Source organism: Opisthorchis viverrini (assembly GCF_000715545.1).
Source record: "Opisthorchis viverrini unplaced genomic scaffold opera_v5_244, whole genome shotgun sequence".
NCBI lineage: Eukaryota > Metazoa > Platyhelminthes > Trematoda > Opisthorchiida > Opisthorchiidae > Opisthorchis > Opisthorchis viverrini.
The window spans coordinates 661854-684583 of record NW_008751900.1 but is presented as its reverse complement, the minus strand read 5'-3'; the positions used below and the strand labels follow the sequence as shown (position 1 = coordinate 684583).

The following is a 22730-nucleotide window of genomic DNA, read 5'->3' as shown; positions in this document are numbered from 1 at the left end:
CAGCTGTCCGTAAAATTCAATTTGATATTCAGACAGTTATTTAGTGTGAAAGCTTTGTGATAGTTTAATTGGTGAGAATCGGAAAACAATAAACTTGGAATCTTTAGAAAACTTTTCTATAAATTAGGCCCAAGGCTCAAGTGATCCGTATAAATGCTTGTTTTGTACGGACAGGTTGGGGTTTCTAATTGGAGCAAGCGAATAAGCTGAAATTGGACTTACATGTTTTGCGTTCTGCGAAGGTGGGTTTGCTGAATCAGTCGAAGTTTGTGAATCTACTTTGCTTTGTATGGTTTATTAATAGGTAAAAAGATTATCAATGGCATTACAACTAGGGCAGGCAAATACTTTCATTAACTTAGCCGTTCCGTAGTATACTCGTATAAATGGATGATTCGGAAGGATTTCTGCAGATTCGTTCATGCGTTCCATGATACAAAAAGATGATACACTCTTCCAAGAAGCCGCAGTATACTGTGTTTCCTCTGCTTTCATTTTGTTAGATCATTAAAGGGTGAAAATTCACACGTGGCATCGTTTGTGCTTTTTATCACTGCATACTTACACCAAACACTAATTTTCATATTCCTTAGCGCACGATCGTTCACCACAAGATCCCTTAAACACAATGCAGCCGAAACGCATTCTCAGTTACATCTGTAACAGTACAGTTTAGAGAAAACCACTACCAAAGTAAATCCAAGATATCGCAAAAAACGTGTTGTGTTATTTTCACCAACATAAGCCTAATGGCGTTCTTTCGAGGCAAACACATTTTGTTCTGTCAGTTCTTTCCTAAGGTTCTGTAAACGTCATCTTTATCTTTGAGTTGTCATCTGCTGTAACAGAACCAAATGAGTGAAAATGCTCTCAAATATTAAACTGCCTGTTGCTGAGATACCAAGATATTGATCGCATGGGTAAACTTACCAATAGTGATAACATTTCAGTTTAGTGTATGTTGTCCCTAAGTTGATAAACGCTTCCTACAAACCAGGCTTCTGTTCCTCCGTAGTGGCACGGCTACTCAATGAAAATTCAAAAATTATTTCCAGTCATTGGAGCATTAAATGACATATGCAAATGGTCTGTTTCAGTTTTAACGGCAGCTCAGATTATCCCATGCGTGGCTTAGCATTAACCTTGATTTTGGGGACGCTGATAATCGATCAATAAATTTCTCAAATAGCACTCACAATTGACGAAGAAAACCATGCATAGTAAGCGGAATAGTGGACTAATTCAACTTGTGCCACTGGATGTTAAGTTTCTATGAACAGATTCAGTGTACACCAAGATATCGCGTTGAGAAAAACATCAAATACGACTTTTGTTTGATTTTGAGTTGCATATATTTTGCCAATTTTCGATGATTATCAGAGAAGGAAGTTTGCAGTGTAGCTGGATGAAAACGATGGGTTGGTAACGCTATATTTCTCACTTTTAGAAGCCCTGGAAAGAATATAGATGAAGGTAAAGCTTTAAAATATAATGTGCACAGTAATAGGGATGAACAAAGTCCTGTACCGAGTGTAAGGCTTTTCTGTCCTGACCTTCGGAGCAGAAGGTAGGGGGATTTATGCAAAGTTCAGGACACTTCGGGTTAGGTGCAGCACCAAATAAACAATCATAGGCTTGGAAAAATCACTGACGCTGTGCCGCTTGAAATTCCCAGAAAGCAATAAAGAATTGCTTGACTCAAGGCAATGTCAAGGAGCAGATTGGTTAGTCCCTTCTGGTGATGTGTTTAAATGAACATGGTTTTCGAAATACCTAAACAGAACTTTTCTAAATCCCACTGTGATAAATTTCTTTGCAATGAAGCACGGGCGGTAGGTGAACGCAAAAGAATAAACTGTATCAAAAAAGTTAGGGTTTCTCTGTCACGAGTAAAATGTGCGAATTTAAAAAACTTCACTTCTGTTCTACCAGTCTTTGTCAAGAGAGCACTGCAAACCACCATAAAACCAAACGACTTATAGAATCACGGAATCCACAAGACAAAATTCACCTGCCTAAAATCATTTGGCGAGAACAAATAAACAAACATTTGATTTTCAGTCATCTAGCTCTAAGCGAGAAATTCAACCATAACTGATGTGTCTGTACTTTCTGGGTGATTAATCATTCCACAGAACGCCTGGTTAGCTGTGCCTTTCAGTATGTTATTAGTTGCCTTTCTGTACGAAGGCACGTTTTATTTTTTACGGATACATGTGCATGACAGTAATGATGATCGCTTCAGACGTATAGAACTATTGGAACAGCTTGCATTCAGTTCGGACCAGAGTTCCAGTAGAGCAGAAGCGTCTGTTAAAGATTGCAGCATTCAGTAGTAAACGACTTCACTTACGTTCTCCGGCACAGGTGATTATCGGTAAACTACAGCATATTAATGTCTTGAAAACCTACAACTGCTGTGTGAGACAATTGGTAAATTCCATCCAAGCCCTAGAGTCCATACTGAGGAGCAGGCAGTTGCCACACAAAAAAGCTAACGTGATCAGCTCCACGACTTTTGCAGATTTACTTCTAAATTCCAAATCAGCATTTTTCAGTTTGCATCGGATCTAGAAAGAGCGATTAGACAAGCTTTTATTAGCCGCATCGACTGAGCGACGATAAGGTGTGTTTTTCATATGCTTGCCGCGGATGTGTAGACAAAGTCAAGTTGTTTGAACCGCTGAGACGAATCGTAGGTGTTTCGGGTTGGCGAGAATAGATCCTTTCACCTCAGTTGTGGGGAAAGTTAACACAGACTTACTTTTCGTGGTTTATTTGTTTGACGGCATGTGTCATTTCGTTTGCTAGCAACAGCGATTTATCGATGCTGTTTTGGTTGGAAAAGCTCAAGATCGTGAATTTAAGTCTACCAGACTTTATTCAGCTGAGTAATGTCAGCACAATCCTACAAATAAATTAATACTATAACTATTAAAGAGATGTTGGCAGGATAGCAGTCAACTGTTCAGGGAGATCGGAATGTTGACACCTTTGTAACGATTGACAGCCCAGTGTAATAGGTTTACTGTTTAGATTTTTACAGTTGTTATACTTACAGATTCTATTCTAGTGGCTCCATATTCAATAACACTGACCATGGGCCAATTGTGGCAGATTCGGACGCTTAAATACAACAATATATGCTTTTGTTGCACCAGAAGTTTTGTGCTCCAAAGAGAGCATTTTGGATACCGCATGCAGAAGTACTAGTTTTTTTAATAAAATATACGAGAAACGGACAAAAAAGAGCAACCAAGAGACTATATTCATATTGAGATGTAAAAAAGAACCAAATTGTCTTGAGGTAGCAGATTTATTCCCTCTGTCAAGCCGCTACTCAACTTCAACTGCATGTGACAAAACCTATCGATTCATTAACTTACTGCCACCCACGATTGTGGACGAAAAGCCATCCCACTCTGTGGGAATGTCGGACTGGGTAGACAAAAAAATAAAAAGTACTTGCAGTCCTTTGGGAATATTGAAATGTAGTCCTCAAGTTACCAGCGTAACAGCAATAAAACGGAAGCCTTCCGAAATACACTCATTTGCGCACTATTTTGCTTTTGACAGATGCTCCAACTGAATGCACTCTGAAGCTCTCGTTTATTGTGTTCGTCAACTGAAGTTGCTGTGCGAATACCGTCCCACGTTTCAGTTGGTATGATGTCTGTGATATAGCAGTATATTAAGGAATATTACTCATAAGTGTAGTAGTAGAAGAAAAAAATCAGTAGAAAATGAAAGCTTGTTTGTTCAACGAATTATTGGCTGTAATTTGGAAACAATAAATGACTCTACCAATCTGAACAGTTGTTTACTAGATGTGCATGGGGCCCGTTTGCTTGCGGTCTTTGGGCGATTAACGCTACTGTCTCAGACGTACTTGCCCAAGGGAAAGCCATTTTGGCAAAAAAGAGAGCCGTTTGGCGCTGCATGGCGTTTATAGTTTACAGTATCCAAACTTTTTCTTTCCTAGGACGTATATTTTGCCAACTCGCATTTGCTGGGTTGTTCCCTAAAAAAGTTCAAGATCTACAGTACTGTTACTGCTGTCAACATATCACTGAGTATTGGGGACTTTTCGGGTTCGAGCATTACGCCTTCCCAACTAAATGACACAAAAAGTTAATCTAAGAACTACTCAAATTGTCCGGAGCCATTTACTAGTAAAAATAACCTGACTAAATTAAGGTCATTAAGAAACTATGAGAAAAATGCAGAATTTCAAGGATGCCTAACAAATCTCAAAACGTTACGGATTTTCCAGTGCATAGAGCTATTATAGTTGGAATATTCTTTATGGAAAATTTTTCATTTTTTTGACCTAGCTTTGGAACGTCTTTTTAAGCAAACTTGCCTAACCACTCGCATGTTAACGCATTTGAACTCATTAAATGGTATGATTAATTAGATGGACACAGAGTAAGATTGTCTGAATAGACTGGCTACACATTGCTGAAGAAATCCGTCGGCGTGCCACACACGAGAGTTTTCATTTTATCCCAAACCAGCCATTCAAATTGCCACAACATATCACTCAAACAGCTGTGTAACGATCTGGCGGCTAATGTCCATCGAAGAAACGAAGTACTTTCAAAGGGCTCCTATCAGGTTTTGATCACGGTCACATCCGTAGAGTCAATTCACTTGATAGTCGCTTCTAAGGTAGACTTTAGTTATGATAGCTCATGAATTCAATCAGGGCTGTTTCACAGTTAGTTGCAGCATTTCACGGTGATTAACGCCCACTGCCGATGTAAGCGGCATAATAGTTCATCTGAGTCGGACAAAAGATAACGCGGGAATGTTTGTTCACACCAATACGGACGATGTGATAAACATCTCAGTTGCAAAGTAATTTGCTTGTGTATGAATGAGTGTGTGTGAGTAGGGAATCGAAAATTGAAGGATTAATCCTTAAACCTGTGTAGTCACAGGAAAAGGAGGTTTCTGAGACTGGCGTATACTACGTCAAGTGCGACACTTTGCCTACTAAGTACATTCTCAGGTTAAAATTGTCCGTTTAGGAGGCAAATCTTAGCGGTATGAAAATATATCCTTTGTAGATTCCAACTGAACGGATAAACTTCCAAAACCACACATTTTCCACATCCGTGACCTACCAGATAGCTCCTCGGAACGAACCATCAAAGTGAGAACGACTGCTGGTATCATGGTGATCGGTTGATTGTATCGGCTGATGGTGTTGATGTACTCCCACTCCGAATTTGACTGCGACCTAGCCAGGTCAAGGTCCAACTTAGGAGCAGAGTACATCAAACCTGGTAGACACGTGTCACCATCCAGATGCGGATAAACGATAATGAATTTGTGACGACATGAGCTAGACCGACTATGTATGAGTCAAGGTTAACCCATTTCTAGTAGCTTTCTGATGCAATAAAACACATTTTGACGGCCCATCTTGTTGTATAGTCTATCTGAATCAAACTTATAGCCACAAAATTCTTTGTTTTTCATGATTAGAATTTCAAAACAGAGAACATTTGGCACCAAGTCCAGACAAACAAAATAATCAGGCAAGTTTTATTGGATTCTTTCGGAAGTATCAAATTTTCGGTAACCGAGTGGGTGACACTTTTATGGAAATGGCGCTTTTGAAGATTTATCCATTTATTCGGCTGTAAAGTGGTCTGAAGGGCGGCGTCCTTCCCTTGCCCAATGTTTGGGTTCACCCCACTGACATGCATGCACGTATTATAATAGCTATTGTTATTAGTACTTCAAGGAAAGAATTTGGGACAATCTGTGAGGTCGTCGCGAAAATCCATCATTACTTGGGCAGAGAGATAATGGTCTAACCTGAATGGTGTGAAAATCACATTCGTGGCTTCGTCGGTATACGATTACTCTCAGTTCGTCCGAGCTCCCTTGGTGGTAATCCTCCATGTGCGCCTATCCCTGGTTCCGGCTTCCAGCCCTTAGCAACAACCACCCCTTTAACTGGAGGAGCCATCGCTCCGCAACTGCGATCATCGAGTGCTAACACAGCAGAACCGCATCCCCTGATGATAGTCACCCCTTCGCCTACTGTTTCTTCTGCCTCACAGATCCGCATATCAACGGCTCATACTTCTTAAGTGTCAGATCTACCACAAACTGTCTACGTGCTCACTACTACTTCTTATCAGGCAGTTCCAGCAACTTCCGAAACTGTGGCCAGTTTCCCGCAGCGTTCCGTTCTTGGCACTTCTGGTCCTGCTGACACTCAGGTCACTACTACTTCAACAATACCATCTTCAGCCTCCTTCACTACAGCCTTAATGATTCCCGGCGGGCCGACTGGTGAGCTGTCGCAAGTCCGCTTTAGACCGCCTATTCCGACCTTTTCTCCCGTCACCTTAGGTCAGTCACCATCAGGTCGTCCTGCTAGGCACTCAATCCCAGCTTCTCTACAATTGATAACCGCTAGCACAACAGCCGGCTGCGTAACGTCAGACGTGATATGTAACCCTGAAACTCCATTGATTCGACAGAGGTAGCGCCGTCAAAAATTTCTCACCTGGTTCAGCCTACACTTCCATCTAAGCTTCAAGACTGTCACACCTGTTTCTAATATATTAAAGATAGACGCGGTTCTAAACAACAATTTTCAAAGACATTGGGAAGTTGAAGAAAGAATGACGGCCTAGACTCACCACAGAACACTATTGTCACTCCAGTCAAAAGAATCTTTGCAGGTGCGTAGGCTCGTGCTTACAAGCATTCAAACCTGAATTGTAATTTCTCCCTAAAAAAATGTGACTCCTACGGCATTCTAAACAATAACAAGTCCGGACAGTCGGACACAAGTGAAATTCAATATGTACAAGCAAACTTTTATTTATGACAAGCTGATCTCTTTCTACGTAGGACAAACACAGTAATAACTCAGTCCATACGGAATAAAGGGGGTAACATGCAGTTTGTCAGGCTACATGTTATTAGTGTCAGTAAAAAGATAATAAACCACTGGAAGCAAAATCTACGGAACAGTCACGCAACGCACGTAACTAATTTGGGACAACAACAATGGTGTAACAATGTAGAAGTCTGCTACAGTTTTGCGTAGACTATGAAAATCTGGGTGGTACTTAGAGGGGCCTATCTAAATGAGAACATTACTGAATAGTTCGGCAGAATAATGGTACGTATGAAGATTTGTTACTGTCACGAGTCGGCAAATCTGGGGACAAAATGTTTGCTCCAGACTCTCTGTTGGGAACACAATATGCGGAATCTGGCTGATGCAATAAAATATCACATACAAAGCGTGGTACTCTAGCATAATTGAGTGTAAAATACTCCATCAAGCATTAATAAGGGCTTCTAAGGCACTCGAAGTCGATCAAAATGTAATAACTGCAGTGGAAAGCGTAAGATGAGGCAGTTGCTTGTTCCATAAAAGGAAGAAGCTCTCCAAGGAGATAATCTGTGGAATTCGAAGGCAACACCACTGCAAAATGAATACATAAGGCATATTCAATAGTTTGGACTCAAAGATCAGGTTCGCTAAGAGTCCCTTAAAGTTGAACCATGCCAATAATCTGAAAATATCTGATGAGAAAGAACAGAATGATATCAGAAAGGTATATATTGTAGGGTCACCAAAAGCATTTAAAAAATGCGCCCTAGACAGTTCAATAGACCGAATTTTCAGTCGACTATATTTGGAAATGAAGAAAGTATACTGAAGACTAGTTGATATTAGATCTCACATGAATTTGAATTCAATTTCTATAATTAATAAGCCCTAGTAAGTTAAACCACAATCGCTTTCTGCATCAATCCGATAAACGTCTTTTATTTTGTTGCGAATAGCAAGTAGGAATAATGCATTTCAATTTAGAAAAGTCCGAATGCCTGCTGTCTCGACAATGAGTTTATTATCTTTCTGCTTATTGAATCACCAAAAAGATAGGAGTTAAAAGCACAGATCATGTGAACTGTTGAACATCTTTTGGTATTACCGATTACTACAGGTAAAATGGAGATTACGGTTCAAGTAAGGCCAAAAGCAACAGAATAAATAAGTATAATTTTCCACCGAAACCTAATGGGGAAATATCACGCAAATGAAATCAAAGTCGGATTTGAATTCAGCAGCCAGCTGCTTTAAATGATATATTGTGAAAAGTAAGTAGTTTTTGTAAAATGAGCTTATAAAATCAATAAAAGTGATGACAGGATCCTGAAGCTTGCAAAAATCCACCCCTTGCACAGGCCGGTTCATTTAAGTGACCACACACTCTGCATACCTTTGAACCGGATGCATAACGGATGCGATTGATGTGACGTTCGAAATAAGTGGGGACAGATCATAGAATAAGCCTAGTTGCGAATAATAGGTAAATACTTTCGTCCCTTTAAATAGCATGCACAATAATAGTAAATGCGTTATGCTTAGATGGAACAAGGAGATAGGTTTCTTAAGGCAGCTGAAACACATGCGGACTTAGTCTTTAGGAAATGCTGAAAAATCAAGAAGACCATAAAAAAAACTCTTCCTAGTTGGAAAATATTAGAAAAATAATGAATAGAGGTGGTTCGCGGGAACGTAACTGCTGTCATTTGTGGATAGAAGCTCTCAATGGTTGTCTTAAACCAGATCTAATTCGCTTGAATGAAATTTTCTGCACGAGAAAACTGCCGTTTTATGGGTATTGAACGGTCCTTGGACGTTTTTCCTCGTTACTTCTTCACACTTGCATATTCTACTTTCTCATACCCGTCCAGATATTTTGTAATGTTGTGTGATGCTCATGTTCCTTTAGGCCGGTTGCCTTGATCCAAAAGGTTCACTTCTCTCTTAACGATTGCACCGTTATCGTGAAATCTTTAGCCAGTTCAGTCCCATTCTACCTGATGTTTCACCTGACAAGCAAAGATCACTATCAGTGTTATGTCGCCAGGAAGCAGAATCAAAGAGTATGAATATACGAATTATCAATTCGGGGACTTTGCTGATTGGTCAAGCCCGCTGTACATCTATCAACAAGAATCGAGCACGTGAGTGTTCTTAAACCAGAACAACACAAGTTATCATTTAAAGAAACTCTTGGTTAAGGTAAATCAGTTCTATTGCGTTGAAAGTGCAGCTGCAACAGTTTTTGGGATTTAAAACAAGCGGTCAAAACAAACGCATTCTCAAATCCAATGCGAAAAAACTTGTAAACCAAACGTCGCAATCATAAGGATATGTTGATCAGCTTGGGAAAATGTAGCTATTTCTAAAGAGGAGACCAGCAAGAGAATACAGGTCTTAAAACCACAGGAACAAAACATTCCGTGGGAAACAGTCTTGTTCATAGTTGTTTCATGGTCTACTTTTGAGAGAATTGGTATAGAAATTTGATTTCAAGTACTTCCATTGACTGCTAATATATGCTCGCTAAATCACTTTTCAGTTTTCTGTCTGCATTATCAAGTCGTCTGTTCTACTCAAGTAGACGTAGGTTTTCTTCTATACTGGTAGACGGAAAAAATATACTTTTAACCTAGACACTGCATTTAACATTTTATTCTTATGGGTTGCTTTGGGTGAATTTAGGCAACCTGAGTTTATTTTCTTAACTTAATCTAAGCCTTCGTGGAAATTAACTAGGAAGAAAAATAGAGCCAATGAGGAAAGCTAAATTGTCCGTTCTTTCATTGGACAGTTTTTGTGTCCTGTTTGTTCGATCGTTCAAGATTATCTAATGCAAACAAGGTGGGTTCATAAGCGTGGAAACTGATACTCTGCGTCTTTTCAGTCAGACGAGAAATGTGATACGTGATGTGTTCACTGCCAACCACTTCTTTGCAGAAATTCCCCAGACGCACATCTGTTACTCCAGCAGCCGCATCTTATACGCGACCAAGTAATGAATCCTCAAACAAGACAGGACGCTTATCTCTTGCATCTGCCAGCTCGGACCGTAACAGCATTGAAGCTAGCGGATTCAACGCCGGCGAGAAACTTAGGCGAATGTCTACTTTGTTTAGCATAGACAGGTCAAAAACACGTGAAGCCATCATGGCAGTGTTGGAAGATCCAGCCAGAACAGAATATCGGAAGCTGAAAAACACAAACGAGCATTTAACCGCGGAGTGGAAACAGCTGCGTAAGTTTGTGGAACAACTAGCAAGTGATTACGAATCCACGAGGCAACTGGACCCTATTCGGCGCTATCGGCAACTCCAAGCAATGACTAAGCGAACAGTGATGCATCTACGATTAACTGAAGTCGGTTGTCTGTCGGGAGATCCGTTGAAAGCGGAGGTTCCGGTTCAAGGAAGTATTCTTCAAAGTGAAGCGAAAGAGAGGGAGATTGAAAAACGAATTATGCGGATGTGTGAAAGTAAGGTTTATATTTGTTTTTACAGCACTGGCATCGGCTAAATCTGGTGGGTATACTGAATATATGGGGAACAACCAATCAGACGTTCCCTTCGTTGAAGAATACTGTTTTGTTCTGTTGACGGATTAGGAAACTCATTTCAAAATAGCCAAGCAGTATTGCTTATGCTTACCAAATGTCGGACATTGATCCGGCAGTATTTATATGAAACTGTCAGAAAGGCGACAAACTACTATTTACATAGAGCATTATTCACTCAGTAAACACATTTGGTTTGCTATCATCGCAACAAAGGATACAAATTTTTCCCGACGTTTCGTTAATTGTTTTTCTGGGAAGAATCCAAAAACCTATCCGATGTGAATAGCAAAAGTCGTTGATCGCGAAATGGTATATGAACTCCTTCACAATCAGGAACGGGTATGCATAAATCCTGAGACGGACAGTCTTGCATGCTGAGTATATTGTTTTATATGTCCTTCTCAGTACACATTTTGGATTGTTCCTGTAGAAGTACTAATACTCTAGTACAACACTGATAATTCATTATGCTACGATTTACAGCTAGCGCAGTATTTGGTAGCGTGCAGACATTATGTGGAGAAATGTGGCATAGTTTGCTCAATTTCCTCAATGAAGTTGTGCATCGACCCAATCTGGCGAAAGTTGAAGCGTGATTCCCAGATAGACGGTATGTGTGGCAACACTGGAATCATAAAACTCAACCTTGAAATATTCATTCAGTTGACCCTGGATAGAAGCAGGATTATTGAACATCCTCAACAAATCCGAAAAATACAGCTAGCGCAGTATTTGGTAGCGTGCAGACATTATGTGGAGAAATGTGGCATAGTTTGCTCAATTTCCTCAATGAAGTTGTGCATCGACCCAATCTGGCGAAAGTTGAAGCGTGATTCCCAGATAGACGGTATGTGTGGCAACACTGGAATCATAAAACTCAACCTTGAAATATTCATTCAGTTGACCCTGGATAGAAGCAGGATTATTGAACATCCTCAACAAAATCCGAAAAAAATAGTAATCTGATTTAAATTTTTCACAAGAATTGTCTGGGATATACACGGAAGAGTTGGGGACGTAATGCATTCAAACTGATGTTCATCAGTGAAGTTTCAAATATGTTTTTTTCCGTCGTGTGGAGGTTTTCCCTGATTCTTTAAATGTGTGATGTGTTGGCTGATTGCTCACACTTTGTAGACGAGTAACTAAACGTATTGCTATGCTTCACTACAAAGCCGTTCAACATAAAGCCATAAAAATGAAATCAAGAAAAGTAGTCCAAATAGCACAGAATAATTAGCAAGCAACTGGACACGGAATGTAGATTGATAAATTCCAGGCACTAAAGACAGCTAGCATGTCCTTCACATCGCTCTCTTCCGAACACAGCTACCCCAGTCTTGTTCTGGTAAACTCACACCAAATCCAGTTGGCATATGACTTACATATATTGCATTTGCACTAATAAAAGATTTCACGGTGTTGTGTACTCCACGCAATGTTTTTGAGGAATGTCATTCTGGAGCACCTCAAATTGTGTTCATATAAGAATTATCTAGAATTTCGGATTGAAACAAAAGTAAAATACAATTTTTATAATCTGCAAGCAGTGCATGGCTGAAAAATCTCTATTTAATATATCCATTTCAGAATTTCTAAGGGTTATTCCTTGCGTAAACAAAGCTGAGTATTCATTCTCTTCTATCTTTCGTTGATGTTTCAACCACTTCTTGGTTTGCAGAGTGATCGATATATCTCACAAGGTAGTTGAACAGGCGGAAAATGGTTTTTGAGAAGGCTCTTCTAGTTGATTGTAAGTCTACACGGAATACTTCGAAATGAATGCTAGATCAAATAGCTGTAAATTGTAGCATATCTGTTCACTCAAGTTGAAATCTACTCTTTATACATATTTTACTGACAGCTACAATTGAATCTTCAATACGTTCCGGATTTCTCTTATTTGCTTGATCGTGAGTCAAGGTACGAATGGTTCTTTGCAACGGAGTTTGTTAGGGCATAGGAACCACAAATTTAGCCAAAACTGAGCGTTTTTTCGAAGGAAAATTTGTACCAGGTCTCGTATTAGAGGCGCAGTTGTGTAAGCACAGAGCGACCAATACGATACGATCCTAGCAAATGTGAAAGAAGATTCATAACTTCTTCCTTACAGTTCCCCAATGGACCTTGAACCGGATCTCACCAGAGAACTTCAATTTTCCGATTTTATTTTTCTTTGACTTTTAACAAAATAGATCTGTCTCTTTATTGAGTATTGGGTTAGGCTTCAGGGGACTGAAGCCTTTTGGTTTGATCATCCATTGGCACTCAATCGGAGTCCAACTTACTAACTTCGCTGCTTCACTGGTGGTGCACTACTAAGAGGTATGATAGCGCTCTAGCATTCCAGGAATAGATAGGTTTGTGTTGCTCAACATCAACAACCTCGACACGACAGTATGTTGACGATACAGTTCTCGGAAGAAATGGTACACTGGGGATATCCAACCTACCATCCAATACAAACTATTAAACTTGGTGGAGCTTATTTATTCTAATTTCACAAAACATTTTGCGGAACGTCATGGTTTTATTTTAAAGGATAGTGAGTGAAGAGCACTTTTTGATAAGTTCATGCGTGCATTGCGTACAGTCTAGGATGATTCACCCGTGATATTTGCCTCTTTAAATTTGTTTTGAATTTTTACAATTTTCTCCAGTCCCTCATGAGTATAAACATAAGGAAAAGCCCAGGATTAAACCCAAAAGTTGGTAAATAGATTCCTCGGTTATAAGTCAATCCTGTGTGCTCACAGTTTGTTTGTTTGTCGGACATGAAGAAGCACTGCGTCCACAAAATTATACCCTATATTCCTATGCCATCCCAAGGGATTTCGTTTGAATCGTGGTACAATGAACGGTCATCACATTCAGATAGGTGGGTTTCGTAGGCCAAATTAAGCCACAGAGTTTACGTGGCATCACATTCAGTGGTGGATATAATTCACTCCACCGCGTTTAAGATAACTGATGTAAGAGCGCAATCATCTTGAGAGTACACATAATATGAAAGGTAGACAGCGCTAATAAACTGAACACTAAGAAACGCAACCTTAATACTCCACTTGTGGAGTATTAATCGAGACCTAATAATGCCAAACCTTGGAAGGTGAACTCCTAATTATGTAGACTGGGGTTCAATTGCAATCAAACTGTAAATTTCTCAAAATTTCTCAGAATAAAAGCACGTATTTTAGTGATATTGTTCGTAGGTCGCCGTCATGACCAAATATACTTCCCACAAAGCTTATCAGCTACTTCTTGCTGCATACAGAGGCTTACTTTGATAAAAATATCGTTTTACGGCAACATACTACTATAGATTTACTCGGAAGATATTTAACAGATATCCCAAAGTTTGAGTTCTTCTTTGGTTGCTTGAGCGATGCCCCTATTTTTGCTTGTCTTATGCAGTCCACTGGGACTTTCCATATCATCAGTCGCTCTTGACTGATGTATATTTGTAAAGGATAGATTTGCAAAAAACACTGCATACTAAACGGTAAAGATGACAGTGTAAAAGTTTCTGTTGTTTCACCACCAAATGTTTAGAATGTCATATTTATAAAGCACTTTTCGAGAAGTAATATTTTTGGCACTTTTTGTGGGCTACAATTATTGTGATTAAATTCAAAGACATTTGTTTACCGAAAGGGCTTTAGTAGCTTTATTGGTGAATATTGGAAGAAAATTATCTTAACCTACCTTATAATGCCAAACGTTAAGCACGCGGTCAAAACACTTTTCATAATCTCCGAAGGGGTGTAGGATGATTTACTGGAGTCGTATTTCAGGATTAAAGGAGAGTAAGGGAGCAATAGGGAAATAGTACACAACTGCTTCAGCTAGCAGTTTCTGCGGTTGATCTGGTACTAGTGGTACTAGTATTCGTTCAACTATAACGCCCTTCCGATGCCTAGCTGCGATGCCATCGGATGAAATCACGAGGGCTGCGATACTACCAGGGTGTCTAAGTCCATACAGGTAATGTCGAGAGGAGAAGGTGGGGTTCAAACCACGAACATGCCGGTCAGTAGATTCGCGCTCCCACTACTGAGCTATCTCGCTGAGCCATCTCTGGCACAATGGCACACAAGGTGTTTAAATTTTTACATTTTGTAGTGCACCCTACCAAATCGGATCCAGTTTGATATGTTTCATAAAAACAATTTTGCTTGACGGCCACATTTTCAATTAAAATTACCCTTTGCAATGTAATGCAAGCAACTACTCATTGAACACATGCACTATAATCTTCATTAGAGACAGTCGTTGGACGTAAAATTCGGGTTTTCTTTAGTTTTTTTCGTTTCTGAACATTATTTCGCTCCTGAAATTACTTACTTACACTGATGGTGTCGCTAGCATCGCCAGGGGAGTAGCTATCCGTAGTGTTCCTCTATTAGCCTGAAGTCTCCCAATAACTACTAGCCTAAAGTTTTTCTTTAGAAGACCAATGAATCAGTTGAGGTTGCTTTTCCGTTCTTGACCGGTCATACCTCACAGAAGAGTCTGGATAACTAAGTAGGAGAATGACGGTTTCTTATAAATTGGAATTATGTCTCAATAGTTTACTGACGTTGCTCACTAGAGAGAATCTCGTTATCTCTCGAGCTAATCGTGGCCTTTAAGAATAACAGAGCACAACTAGCGACTATGAAAGATATGATTTAAACTCAGTTATTGGAGCCATAAATTTAAGAAAAAATGATCCCTTGTGATTTTTCATCAAGAGTTACATTAGCAATTTGAATTTTGGTCATCATTTTGCAACATCTAGAAGGTCCAGCCGTGCAGAACTGGCCACATGTTTATGGATATCATCTACAATACAAGTCAAACAAACCATTTGCATCATTAAATTGGCGCTTACGCCTTTATGAGAGAATATGAATACGGATATATTTGGTTACTGGAGAGCTTCTGCCACTGCTTCATGCTAGGCAGCCCCTACATTTGGAGTACAAGCCATGAAACATACTAAATCATGTCCACCCTATCCTTCTGTCAATCGTTCCTACATACGTTACTATGTTTCTTGGTTGTGTGGTCCTACCACAGTTTATCACGTCGCAACTAGATGTAGAAGAATTCAACTCAGCTGCAACTAGCACCGAAAGGTCTTCGTCAATCGTGCGTTGAGACAGTAGATTAGCTGCTGAGTTCAGTGGCTTTGTGCACCAATCCTATATGTATCGTCGATGGTGGGTCAACAGCTACGGGTGTTTGTGAACTGCATCTTGGAAGCACATAACTTTATGGAGAAAACAGGTTGGCACTCAAGCTCCATCGACTCAGGTTAGCCGGCTACCCAGGCTCGAATCCACACCATATCCCCAATGATCAACTATCATTTTTGTTTTCATCCAAACCCATTATCCATCTTGCTGCACGATGAACTCAAACAACTGTTCGAAAGCCCCAAGAGACTATGCACCTTGTTGTGCGTGGAATGACCGACTGAAGAGCACGATATATGTGTCTTGTGTGTTTTAACGTCCTAACTTTACACGTGAACTTACCCTGTGGCACATTAACAAAGCAGGCTTCGGTTAGGTGAGCAAGTTTATAGGCAAACAAAATAATCTCCAAATCCTCGAAAGAACGTTCATTTATGTGTTTATTTTGCTGCTTCTCCCAAGCAATAAAGCTCGAGAGAGAAATTGGTAACTTCAGGAAAGCCACATTTATTCCAACTTGTAACCATATCTCCGAATGTTCTGGTGTACTCACATCTAAAAGACTTTCGTCCACACAGTCCCCCTCCCGTTTTGGTTCATGTATTCTCGGAGTTTTACGCGATAAAGAGGAATTATTCCACGGGAGTTATTCTCTTGTTACAGTTCATAGCAGGTGCGTATTCAAAGCCACGCAAATATTGAAATCCGGTCATCTGACACGTGGGGTGAGCACGCACTGCGCACCTTTTGATCATCACGTGTGAAAGGATAAAAATGTTTACACTTGAGTTACATGACTGGTTTACCCATCCAGTCTCTGGGATTGTGATTTGTTGATACTGCTGACAAAGCACGTTTTTCGGAAAGTTCGCATGCTGCTTTGGTCAGTGTATTGCGTCTACACTTCTCTCGATGACTGCCTGGTCAGCCTTTTGCTGACCAGTCTAGGCGTGGTCAGTCGAAGCATTGATAGGAACTGGCTCAAGTTTAGTTAAGAGTGCTTAAACCGAAGAACAAAAAAGCAGCCTCGCAAAAATTCATGCACCGTGCGATTGAAGGCACGTGGTTGGAACACAGGCAGTAGACTACAAAGGCTGTCACCGGAAATTTTCTGATAGTTGGGAAGAGCACATAAGCAAAAAAGCACATTAAAGAACGGAAATGTATCAAGCGACAATTTGAAGGGGAAGTGTCTGGGCAGCTTTGACTGTGTGTGAGTATTTTTCCCGAGGATAGAAATGAAAAATCCTTTTTACTACGGAATGACTCAAAGCATGATCACCAAGAATGATGCTATAGATCACAATTCAGTCCTTGTGTTGATAGTTCATTCAGACTTTAAATTTGTCAATGTACGTTTCAGGTAGTCATTTAGTAGACGAGCGAGTTTCTGAGTGATACAGTCGACTTTGGAAGTTAGTTAATGGTGGCATTGTCAACATTAATATTTCTGTATAACTGTGACACCCTTTTGGTTGGCAGCTGCTGTTTAAAGCAAAGTACGCTCGAGGGCTGGGAGACTGCCATTTTACTCGGCCATCCGGTCAGTAATTTGGCTGTTTAGTCTTCGGGTTAACCCGAGATGTTGCAATGGGTTACCGCAGATGACTGTTTAAAAAATTGTAAACGAGACTTAAGTGGGTCCTAGTGAGTCTCCCGTCAAAACAAAATGGGTATGTAAATGAGTGTATTTTATTAGAAAACAACTACCTTACCAACTTGACGAATTAAACGATTCACTTTTACCTCGGAAAAACAACGCAACTGTAGAATGAAAGCTCGCTATTTAGGTTGGTTGAAAGACCAGTTTGTCGATGGTCTCAAGGTGCGGGCTACCTTGGCGATCACCTGTCAAAAACTTTGTGAACCAAACCAACAAATGCAAACAAACCGGCAACAGTCATCGTGTCATGATTATTTCAAAATCCGCCTCAGTTTTTGCTGTGGAGTGAGTAAGATGAACAACTTTCTATGTCTATATCGGTTTGGACGTAGCTAATTCGCAGAAAACTGAAAGCCGAGAAATAAAATCCTGGTATATAGAAATGGCACTTCACGCAGAATTTAGGCATTTGGGAGCTAGCATCATTGTACTGTTAAGGTGGACCGCTGATATGGGAAATATACACATCATAAGTAGCATTTTGAGTTGGTGTTTTCCAACTTATATATCTGAAATATCCATTAGCAAAGGTAAGCGTTCAAGACAGGGGATTCCTAGAACTATCTGAGCTAGCGGAAAAACTAGCTGGAATCGAAGCGTCTGAAGATGCGTTTTTGTCGGTAGTCTTGGACTTGGTAGATAAAAATCAGAGATAAGGTATGGATAAGAATGTTTACCAGATCAATTATAGCTCTCTGAGAATGCCAAAAAATAAAACTTTTGGTGGAACTGAGAGGGATTTTCTAAGACTAGTGCTATATTGAAAGGAAGGGAAGCTAACGAAAACGGAATAAGTATGTGATCTGGCGTTGAATTCCAAGATCACTGGTCCACCCTCTTAAATGTGCTCAAATGGCATGTTGACACAATATGAGTCTAAAAGTAACTTTCCAAGCCACTTCACCGCCTCCGACTCCAGTATAATCTAGGTTCCGTTTACCAGTGAAAGGAAAAAGCTGTCCACTGCGGAGTCATTTACTAGCAAACACGAACTGAACGGTTACAAGCCATCGGACACCAAGGTAAACGTCTCATATGCAAGTAGCTTTTAAAAGTTGTGTATTCTCACACATCTTCATTTTTTCACACAATAATTGGCATTCCACATTTCTTCAACATATATCACCTTCCATCGGATACCAGGAAGGAGCTCTGACGTCATAAACTACTCGCATGCTTCATCAGTAGTATACACCGTTTCACCAAAGAGCAGATCAGGAAGGAGCTCTGACGTCATAAACTACTCGCATGCTTCATCAGTAGTATACACCGTTTCACCAATAGAGCAGATCACCGTTTCAAACGAGGCAGATGCAGATACAATACTGAAGCATCAATTGTACAATGGTTCTAGAGGTGAAGATCTGTAATAATTGTTGCAAAGACATTTGATTTGAAATAGCCATTTCTAATATACCTGGGGTGGCAGTTTACCAATACAGATCAACGGTTAGCTCTGCTGCTGAGTGCTACCGAGTGTTACAGAGGGCTACTTGGCTCCACGTGATTTGATGATTATAAACTAGCAGTTGGGTGTGTTTCTGGTCTTAAATCTTCCTCATCTCATCCATGCATCGGTCTTATATGGCCGAATCCAAACAAGATAAATGACGTCTAAGTAGCTGCACATGCTACGCAGCGTAAACTTTGCTTTTCATTGGCAGTCCCGTGCAGAAGTCTTACGATGTAATTCGATTCGACATATAAGTTGGGGTAAAGGTTGGTCTCTTGATTGTGCCTTCAATTTCCCAGCTGGCACGACGTGATAACATCATTCGGCAAACGTATCTCACATGTAACTGTTACAATGCCCTTTTCATCGCTACTGCGCTTGTTCGGGTTTATGGTCAGATCCCTCTAAATCGATGGAAAATTGGCCCCATCACTGAGATTAGAACAGGTAGAAGGGGTGGCTATTTCTAGAAACACAAAATAACCGTCTAGACCTTAAAACCTAATTTCAATGTGTGCACAGCTAACTTTTAGTTGATGACAAACTTTGAAATTGGAAGCGTTCGAATGATTTTACCAATGAGGCCTGGATGTAGGAATGGGGCGTGGCGTTTACGGACAGATATTCCTAACTCTAGTTGTCTGCCTGTCCATTGGTCTGCCTGTCGAATCCATCGACCAGCAAATCTGCGCCAAAACGTTGTTCACATATTTGGCTCGGCATTCAAATAAATTTGAATCTTTTGCCTTGTCAGCGTTTTTCTCGAGTTTCACTGACACTTTCCTCATGCCGCGGGAGATAAGCATCCCTAGAAGTTATGTTTTAGTTTTGTTCGTGATATCTACTAACCAGCGATTAGTGCCATCACCATGTTTTCATTTTTACCTGTCACCCCATTAAGGGACTTGAGACAGCCCGCTAAGTAGGCAGTCAACGCATGTTTGAGCTCGCAGATACTACCTGAGTCTGCCTACTCACGAAGACGTCGGATGTTGTAATCTACAGCAACTTGTAAGGTGCAAATATCTTTCCCTGGCAGTCTTCATATTAAACCTAATCTAACGAGACTGTTGGTTTGAGCAGGTCCGGAATTCTTTTTTGGATAGTTAACATGATGAACATACTTCATTTACATACACGTTTGTGGCCAAATCTTGTGAGGCTGTTGTTGCTATGGCATAGAAGTGCTTGATTGTGAATTTTTCCTGCGTCTGTTTACATGCCAAATTTTGGTGGCTAGATGGAACTATTCAGTATGTAAGACAAGCATCGGAACCTAAGAGTGAAAAAGAAAGGACCAAAGCGCTTGAATGTAGATGCTGGTGTAAAGTCGCTCTGCGTTATATATATTCGTCGTGACCTACGACGAGGAGGAGGACTTTAACTGGAGGACTTTAACTAGGAGCCCAGCCGCCTTTTGAACACATAATGCTGAAAATATTGCAGTCTGAAATCTGTCGGGAAAACATATTTGTTTTGTGTTTTGCGTAAGCTAAGATCTTCTGGGTCTGCTCGAATGTGGGCTATATTTTCGCATGTTTTTTCTCATATGCAGAGATCTTGTGATTCTTCCGGTGGCGTCATGTGTAAGCAAGAACCATAGGCTAAGTGGTGCACGGATTTCTCTTCCCGGTCTCAACGATTCATCATAGTCAACATGTTTTTCATCTATGCTTGTTTTGTATGGGTGTAATTAAAGCTACCCCTCCTGTGTAGTTGGCTATTTCGGGAACAGAGTTCACCCTGCAAATATGCTGACGATTCAAAAATGTGACCCTTAGAAATTGTATGGTCGGAGACCTAATGGGGCTTGCTGCACTTGAGAATCACTTGACATTTTGCTAGTATTATACTAGTCTGTTTGAGCTTCAACCTATTGTTTGTCAACTCAAAGAAGATCTTGAGATTCAGAATAGGCTTTTGGCATAGTTTTCGGGCTACTAACTAATTTGAACCAGTTAGAGTATCGATCACCACTGGCCCAGATTTTCTTTTCTGAATGTATTCAGAAACATTCACGTTATGTGGGGACAAATTTTTAGGATAAAAAGGAAGGAGCGACAAAAGAAGTGACAGCCAGCATGACTACAAGAAATTCGCTGTACGTTAGAACCGGCTTTTGGTGCTTGATCAAAAATTCACGAAACAACAAAACCGTGCTTGCATAAAACAACAGGACGGCAGTTACCTTTTCTGGCGCAAACACGGCTGCAAGATAAACCAATCATGCATACCCTCGGGGACGTTTACCAGCCACAATAAGGTTTCAGTTTGTTTGACGACGAAGAATGCACAAATATGATTAGCTCACCTGGGAAACAAACTCGGGGATCGAAAAAAGCTGAATGTTTTGCAAGGTATTATTTTCCAGGAGTACTGCCCTTGCAAGGAGACAAGCGCATCTTAGAGCATTCGGTTGAATAGATAAATCTGCCTAGCGCTGGCAAAGTCACGATATTATTTTCAAGGTGTGTTTGGTACATATACAAATTTTGAACATTGAGGCCAATAGTAGTGCTTAAAAGTATGCCGTCTGTACTGAAAAACCTAGCAAAATTATCGCAAGCAACTCGAAAGCAGAGATAAACGAAAGATTGCATATGGAACGATATTTTTTGAATAAAATGAATTATTCCTGAGAAGTAGTTTCATTCATCATCATCATCATCGAAAGCATGACATCAGTGTTCAACACCGATGCTTCACTGCCGTACAACCATGACCTATTTGAAAGCCTTATTGTAAAGAAAAGAGTAAAGGTGGACGAGGGATGGACTTAGTGCTAGCTTAACACAATCATTCCGAGGTGTCTACACCTCCAGACATTCACTCAGGCAATCTGGATAGAAACTGACAACAAGAACGCCACTGACATCGGTTGGCAGCCATATCTTGTAGTGTCTCCAACCAGGCACAGTGAGGATCACGCGGTCCCCATCCTGGGAGCCGAGCAACACCGATCTCCTTCATACTCCCCTGCCAAGTCAAGGGTTGGCCACCTCTGTTCACGTCACTCTGAGTTGGGCATGGAAAACAGCACTCTTTTCGGCAACACATGTCCCACCCAACGCAGCTTCTGGTGCTGGACACATTCTTCAATGGAAGTACCCGTTACATAACCGAAAACACGCTTTCTAACTGCCTCGTTACGGATTCGCTGACACAAACCCACACGAGCTATGGTTTTGAGACAACGATTGTCGAACACCTGAAGACGTCTCAGGTCCGCTGCTCGAATAGGCCAAGTCTCACAGCCATACAACAAAACAGCCCGTACTGTAGCTTGATACACACGTCCCTTCAGATTCAGGGATAAACCATTCTGACGCCATAGGTGTCTCAAGTTAGCAAACGCGGCCCGAGCCTTGCAGATTCGTGCATTCACTTCATCTGTCACACTACAATCAGAACTAATACAACTTCCAAGATACGTAAAACGCTCCACAACTTCCAGTACCTCTCCCTGGATTGTAGGGGGCGTGTTCAAGTGACTGCACGTCCACAGCATAACCTTACACTTTGCGGGTGCAAAGTGCATACCAAAGGATGGGATGATTTTGGTCAATTCATCCAAGAATACTTGCGTCTTTTCCGCCTCTTCGAACATGAGAACGATGTCGTCTGCACATTCCAGATCAACAAGGTTTTCTTCACAGGCTATTTGTACACAAGCGTTTTAGAGACCCTGCAGGGTTCGTTTCATTATTTCATCGATCACAAATTTAAAAAGGAATGGAGAGAGTGGGCATCCCTGAGGGACACCGCTTTGTGCATGGAAGCTTTTGGAGAGCTCTCCGTGCACTCTCACACGTCCGGAAGTCTGAGGATACATAGAACGTATGATGTTTACAAACTTCCGGGGCATTCCTTGATGGGCAAGTGTCTCAAGAAGAACAGACCGATCAACCGAGTCGAATGCGCCTCGGAAATCCAGGAATAGTGATTGTGGGTGTCGCCTATACGTATGGCGTTGTTCTAGCACCTGACGTAGTGGGAAAATTTGGGCA

At 40.8% G+C, this 22730-nt stretch overlaps 1 protein-coding gene across 1 annotated transcript in view; it reads left to right on the top strand.

Moving 5' to 3' along the window:
* Positions 1 to 4810: 4810 nt before the first annotated feature.
* The window catches only part of T265_08901 (hypothetical protein), a gene marked incomplete at both ends in the record, with an annotated part of 29514 nt that continues 11594 nt past the window's right edge, over positions 4811 to 22730 (top strand). The window contains 3 exons of the mRNA XM_009174829.1: positions 4811 to 4860; positions 9697 to 9715; positions 9812 to 10346. Coding sequence (XP_009173093.1) covers positions 4811 to 4860; positions 9697 to 9715; positions 9812 to 10346 — 604 coding nt within the window. The remainder of the gene's footprint in view (positions 4861 to 9696; positions 9716 to 9811; positions 10347 to 22730) is intronic.